This window comes from Myotis brandtii, unplaced genomic scaffold, assembly GCF_000412655.1.
Source record: "Myotis brandtii unplaced genomic scaffold, ASM41265v1 scaffold158, whole genome shotgun sequence".
Classification (NCBI taxonomy): Eukaryota; Metazoa; Chordata; class Mammalia; order Chiroptera; family Vespertilionidae; genus Myotis; species Myotis brandtii.
In genome coordinates this window covers 1,288,489-1,295,481 of record NW_005355753.1, presented here as the reverse complement: position 1 = coordinate 1,295,481, position 6,993 = coordinate 1,288,489, and the positions used below count along the sequence as shown (strand labels likewise).

Sequence of the window (6,993 nt, the reverse complement as noted above, 5' to 3'; positions counted from 1 at the left end):
AATAAAAATTAATATTTTTTCTTGAACATTAACTTACCAGACACTGAATAACTGCACAAATTAATAAGCTTAACGCAAATAAACCTATTTTTCTTGTTCTCCGAAAGCGAAATATTTCCTGTTGCGCATACTAAGCAAGTCAGTCCAAGACTAATGAAATGGCAATCAGCTGCTAAAATATTCACTGCTAGTATTAGTGGACAGAAATGGTGCGCCTGCCTGTAAGGCACTTAAGGGAAATGAATGCAACACAATTATATTAAAAGTCATTAGCAAATGTTGTAGTTAGTTATTAATAACTAGAGGCCCGTTGCAGGAAGATTCCTGTAAGAATAGGGCTTCCTCAGGCCTATTCCTGCAAGAATAGGGCTTCCTATGGCCAGAGCGAAGCAGAGAAGGTGCCTTGCTCCCTCCCGTGTCCACTGCCTCGGCTCCCTCCCTTCTCTGCCGCTTCACTCCCTTCTGCAGCACTTGGCTTCCTTCTATGATGTCTTCAGTCTTCACTCGTGCCTGCATATGCAAATTAACCGCCATCTTCGTTGGGTTAATTTGCATACACACCCTGATTGGCTGGTGGGCGTAGCGGAGTGACATCAATTTGCATGTTTCTCTTTTATTAGTGTAGATTATGTATAACAGGATATTGTAAAAATTTAAGTTATGAAATTTTTATTAAAACGTTTCTTACATACCGTTATATTGGCTGGGCCACAAAAATATGCCTTGTGGGCTGTATGTGGCCCGGGGGCCGTGAGTTTGACATGCTTGCTTTAATTGTTCGATGGTGTTCTCATCACTGGGCAGTGACCACTAGATGGCACTCGATGAATCCTTTGAAATCTGTTCATCAAACTCAGTGAGGAAACTTCCTCCAACACAAATGTGAAATAAAATCTTCACAGAAGTCTCATCCCTTTCTGTGTGTAAGGCGCATGGGTGTTTTCTGTTTTACTGTATTCTACTTCATTTTTTAAATGCAGGTTTTCAGATTATTCCATTGATTTCATGATATTTTGTGAAATACTCTTTGGACCACTGAGCGAGTTTACTCTTGTAATACTCTGTTTTCCTCGGAGAGTCCAGGCTTGTAGCAAGTGGTGTTCTTAGCGAGCTCTTTGTTTCTGTGCTGAGCGGCTGTACTGAGTAGCTGAACACAGGTACTTTCTTATAAGTGTCTGTGGTTGTGTAAACATAAATGTGAGATACTGTGGGGGAATCTTTTTTCAGAATCAGCACCTGTTGCAGTCAGGGCTGCAATAAACCTTGTCGGTAGGTATAAAGAAAAGAAAAGCGACAGTATCTACTTTTGGGAGCTCAGAACCTACCTGGGAGACACGCACATCCACACCCCTTAAATTTCAGCTTCCTTATCAGGCAACGTGGAATTGAGTGCATCCCTCGGGTATTAGGTGGGATGCTTTAGGCTGAAAGTAACAGAAGCCTGGCTTGGGTTGGCTCAAATGGTGAAGAAATTATCTCACCAAATGTCCGTGGGGAGGTAGAGCAGGCTCCAGACCCACAGTGGTGTGGCATGGCCTTGGGGACCCGGGTTCCTTCCGTGACTCATCGGTGGTCCTAGGCTGGTGCCACTCGTGGTTGCCAGAAGACTCCCAGTGTAATCCTGCTTCAGCTCTCAGACTCGGAACAGTAGAACTTTACCTGTGTAGGGAGTAGCCTGGGGTAGAGAGAGGTTAGGACACCAGAGCATTGTGCAAGTTGTAGTTGTTTTGTTTCTTCCCGGTCTCCCCACTGTGCCCACCTTAAGGAATGTGAAATGACTGGCACAAACGGCAGAGTCAGGAGAAAACGTAGGCCGCTATTAGTGATGTTTGCCGAATATTTCTGAATTTCCTTTCTCTCGACATAGAACTTTTTAGTTATCTGATAAAAGCTTTGGCTAGTGAGTTTGCTGAGTGAATAAATTGTTGTGGCGATGGGTGAAGTTATTTGCAGTTTAGGGCTCTGGGGAAGGAATTAGCCATAAGAGGAAAGACAGAGGTGAGAAATGGCCGCTGTAGGGGACGTGGTGGGAAGTGTGTGTGAATATAAGGGGTGGTGAGTCTGCTCAAGTGTGTAATGGAACCCTGTTTGGGCAGTCAGTGGCCTTTGAGGCCGATGACTTTCTTCTGGATCCTTGACCTGGTTCCTGGGAACGGGGCCATGAACCTTGGCCAGAATATACACAGATCTCTGCTCACATGCCTTCTCTTTCATTCCTCTCAGGTTTGCAGTGAGCATTGGCTACTGGGATGACCCTTACCTCCAGCACCTTGTGAGGCTGAGCAAAGAGAGGAAGGCCCCTGAAATTAACAGAGGCAAGTGGCCCCCTTTCTCCCTGGCATCTTCTCATCAGCTGAGTGGTCTGAAGTTTCAGGGATTCATTAAAAAAAAAAATTTGTATTGATTTCAGAGAGGAAGGGAGAGAGAGAGAGAGAACGAAACATCAGTGGTGAGAGAGAATCACCAATCAGCTGCCTCCTGCACACCCCACACTGGGGATGTGATGGGAACCCGCAACCAGGGCATGTGCCCTGACCGGGAATTGAACCCATGACCTTCTGAACCCATGACCTTCTGATTCATAGGTCGACGCTCAACCACTGAGCCACACCTGGTGGGAGAGGGATTCATTCTTAAACAGAATTCCAGGATGCACTCTCTCCAGTAGTATATGAAAGTGCTCATTTCCTAACATCATCACCAACAAGCGTATTATGAAACTTCTTATTTAGAAAAAATTCCTATTTTTATTTTTAAAAATACTTTTATTATGGAAAGTTTCAAACTGTCAAAAGTGGAATTACATGTGGATCAATTTTAGTAATTATCAAATCTTGGCCATCAGTGTGAAGTTTTTTTTAAAAATATATTTTTATTGATTTCAGGGAGGAAGGGAGAGAGAGATAGAAACATCAGTGATGAGAGAGAATCATTAATAGTTTCCTCTGCATGCTCCCTACTGGGGATCAAACCCAAAACCTGGGCATATGCCCTTGACCAGAATCGAACCCGGGATCCTTCAGTCCGCAGGTTGACTATCCATTGAGCCAAACCGGCTAGGGCTCAGTGTGCAATTTTTAATCTTTGTTAATTTGATATTGAGAAATGCTATCATAGAGTAGTTTTAGTTTTATTCTTTTTACTTAAGGATAAGGTTGAAGATCGTATGTTGAAAAGCCATCTATATATCTTTTACTGTGAAGTGCCTGTTCACATAAGGGACTACTTTTTGCTGCCTTACTGAATGATTGGTGACAGCATCAGGAAGTCAAAGGATTTGACTGAGAAGTTGACCACGTGACAGTTGCTCCTGTGTGAGCAGAGAGTCTTGGCCCTGAAGATCCTAGAGGGAGGGCCTATAAGAAATGCAGACATTTTAAAATGGGCATTTCTGAGAATAAGGACTTGGAGTTTGCTTTGAACAGAGGGCGAGCTTGGGGGGAGCCTGGCTGAGTGGGCTCTGCCCCCTCCCTCCCGCTCTCTGGGCAGGCTTCCTGTGAGTGCCCAGAGGCAGGGACCTGCCAGGCTGACGGGCTCGCTGGCACCAGGTCAGCCTCCTCCCTCCCTTCCTCTCTCTCGGGTTTGAATGTCTCGTTTGGGGACCTGCAGCCCACTGGGAGAGTGCTTCCCACTGTGCAGGAAGGCTCTGTGTGTTTCCAGTGTCCAAGCCGACTCGCTTCTCTGTGGCTGTGAAAAAGCTCAAGAGGCCAAATTCCTAGAGGTCATTTTCAAGAGGAACATTGAGACCGGATGTTTTGATGTAAAACCCTGGTCTTCCTGAAGTAAAATTATAGGACATTTTATTTCTCTTAGGACAGATAGTTAATCCCACCCTTACGTAGGTTGTGCTCAGTTTGGGTCAGAAGGCTTTAAGAAAAAGGGGGAGAGAACCTGGAAGTTGCCCTGTCTCAGGTGAAGTCTGCAGCCCCTGCCAACCCTGCAGGAGGCATGCGGGGTGTTCTGGCTCGCTCTTTGGGGGGCTTTGCAAGGCCACTGTTGTCGGCACTGAGGGACCGCCTGTTCCTCTGTCTCTTCCTTAGGATATTTTGCTCGAGTCCATGGCATCAGTGAGCTGATAAAGGCATTCCTACGGAAGACAGAGTGTCACTGTCAGATTTTAAACCTTGGGGCTGGGATGGACACCACCTTCTGGATATTAAAGGTGAGTTAAAATTCCCCTTCCTCTTTTCCCAGTTGTTTGCATTTAATTTTGAAGATGTTCACCTGGTTCTAAAATTTTAAAATATATTAAAATGGATGCAGTGACAGCCCGTCTACACCCCTGTCCCCAGCCCTCCCATGCTCCCAGCCACCACCAGCCCCGGCTTCATCGCACCAGGTCTCCGTGAAGGATGTGTGGGTTGTGTCTCACCTTTTGCGTTGTAAGCAGGGCGTTAATGCAAACTTGTGTGCGTTTTTCTCTGCCTGTGGGAACATATCAAAGAAAACATTCTGTTAGTGGAATTGCCGAGACAAAGAGCACGTGTACTAGTGATTTTGACGCTAAGATTTTATTGTGGGCATAACAGTGTCTGTAAAATTTAGAGACTTGCACAGCTGGGTGTTGGTAATGCGATGCAGAGCCTTTTGGAGCCATTCTTTGATTTGATCCCTTAACTGCCCTGTGAGGGGCCAGGAGCAGGTGCACTCACACACAGGAAAGGGAACTCGGGTCTAGTTAGTGGCAGGACCAGGACTGCAATGTTGGTCTTTGATTCCTGGGCTGGAATTTTACCCCAAGCCCTTTCCCTACAAAGACCTTACTGGTTGCATTCACTTTCTTTAGGTTTGTATAGATTTTTGTTGGTTCTTCTCTGAGATGTCACAAGGGTACCTGCATCCCCCCAGATTTCTTGCAGACGGACACAAAGATAATTAGAGTGTGTGGTGTTACCAGCCTGCATGTCGGCCCCAGAGCAGCTCCCCTGCAAGGTCTGTCGTCTTGAAGCTCCCAGCCTTTCTTTCCTGGAGAAGAACTCAGCGGCCTCCACTTGGTCTTAGGATTGAGTGCTTGCCCCGCAGTCTCCATTCAGATAAGCATACGTCCCATTGGTGAAGCGCTTTACAAACAGCACTTCATGAGTTTCCATGAGAGCCCCGTGAGGCGGGTGTACACAGCCAGGGCCGCAAGAGCTGTGTCTTCTCCAGATGGCCAGCCAGTGGCCTGGGAATGTGGGGCAGCTCAACCTCCAGAGTCCTTGTTCTCTCCTCTGTGTGCAGCCCCGTGCTTGTATAGAGGCATCTTTTCTGTGGGTCGATTGTGCCTCTAACACAGTGACCCTAACGTGGTGCGAGGCACTGGACAGAGTGCAGTGGAGAGAGTGCGGTGTGGACAGGGGCCTCTAACACAGGGACCACAGCGTGGTGCGAGGCACTGGACAGAGTGCAGTGGAGAGAGAGGGGCGGGATGTGGACAGGGGCCTCTGGAGAATCCCTCCTCGGCCTGACACTGGACGTGGGGTGTGGTTTCTTTTGGTTGTATGTTTCCTGTCTTGCAGGTGGGTGAATAATAAATAAACCCGAGGTTGTATTTCTGAGCGAGTACACCGAGGCTCCTGTGCTCCTCCCGGGAACGAGGTTGTCCGTCAGCAGTGAGGAAGGAGAATAGCACAGCGTCTGAACGTTCTCTATGGAGGTGTTTTTGTTGCTCTAAGAAGTTTTTTAAAAATGGAAAGTTCTTCTTTTTGCCAAGAACAGAATTATGCTTGTTTGCGCTCTTAGAGCCCAGGCCGCATGGGCCGCCTGCTTTTGTGACTCAGGTTTATTGGCAGCAGCCCTCCCAGGTGGGCACATCTTCTCGATGGTGCCTTAGCACAGCGACCGCCGAGTCGAGTCGTCAAGACGCCATGGGGCCTGCAAAGACTAACGTACTTTCTGGCTCTTTGCAGAAAGTTTGCTAATCCCTGTTTTGGAGAATATGCGCTTCTCTGAAAGGGCAGGGAAACCGCGTCCTCTGGTCTCGCTGTCTCATGCAACTTCCACCTGCATGGTTCCCGGCTGCGCCCGCAGAGGCGTGGCTGGAGTCACAGGCTTTCTGCCGTCCTACTGTGTGAGCTCGGCTGTGGGCTCTTGGGCCCAGGCTCTGTCTTCAGGCAGTGGGCAAGAATAGGCAGGAGAAGGCCCAGCATCGTCCCGAAGGAAGAATAAGGGCGAGTGAAACCTCCCGGCCCGAGTTCCCTGGTGTCCCTGGAACGCCATTCCTGCACAGTCAGAGGGTCAGGTACGCAGGGAAGCAGTGCCGATCTTGGCAGCTTGTGAAGTGGTCGGCCCTGCCGGGTCCCCTTTGAGTTGAGTGGTTCCTGGCTGCTCCTGGCTGTCCTCTGGGAGTTACACGTGGAGTCGGATGTCCCCCTGCCCTGTGACGTGCGAGCTACTTGGAGTGGCATGTCAGAGATTCACAGAATAAAAAGTTGCAGCCTCGCCCTGCCCGGTTTGGCACAGTTAGAGCATTGTTGGCCTGTGGACTGAAGAGTCCTGGGTTCGATTCCGGTCAAGGGCATGTACCTCAGTTGCAGGCTCGATCCCTGGCCCCTGGTTGGGGGGCATGCAGGAGGCAAACAATCGACGTGTCTCTTTCATCATTGATGTTTCTGTCTCTCTCTCCCTCTCCCTTCCTCTCTGAAATCAATAAAAATATATTTTAAAAAAAAGATTTGAATCTTAAAAAAAAAAAAAGAAAGTTGCAGCCTCACTTGCCACAGCCATGAAAGCAAGAAAGATGGTGTCTGTTTTGTGAGCATGTTAGAAGCTTCCTTCCGCAGTGACCTCTATTCAGGATCTTACCAGATCACGTGAGCGAGTGCGTGGGCAGCTCTTCAAAAAGGAACAGGTCCTGCCCTAGCCGATTTGGCTCAGTGGATGTGTCTCTCTCACATCCATGTTTCTCTCTCTCTCTCACCCGCCTCCCTCCCTCCCACCATCGCTAAAAATCAATGGAAAAATATCCTTGGGTGAGGATTAACAAAAAAAAAAAAAGAAAAAAAAAAAAAAAAA

The 6,993-nt window shown here is 47.9% G+C and overlaps 1 protein-coding gene across 4 annotated transcripts in view; it reads left to right on the top strand.

Moving 5' to 3' along the window:
• LCMT1 (leucine carboxyl methyltransferase 1) overlaps positions 1-6,993 on the top strand; it is a 47,391-nt gene that overhangs the window by 15,001 nt on the left and 25,397 nt on the right. For all 4 annotated transcript variants that reach the window (XM_014536250.1, XM_014536251.1, XM_005862037.2 and 1 more), the window contains exons 2-3: positions 2,224-2,315; positions 4,041-4,162. In XM_014536250.1, coding sequence (XP_014391736.1) covers positions 2,224-2,315; positions 4,041-4,162 — 214 coding nt within the window. The remainder of the gene's footprint in view (positions 1-2,223; positions 2,316-4,040; positions 4,163-6,993) is intronic.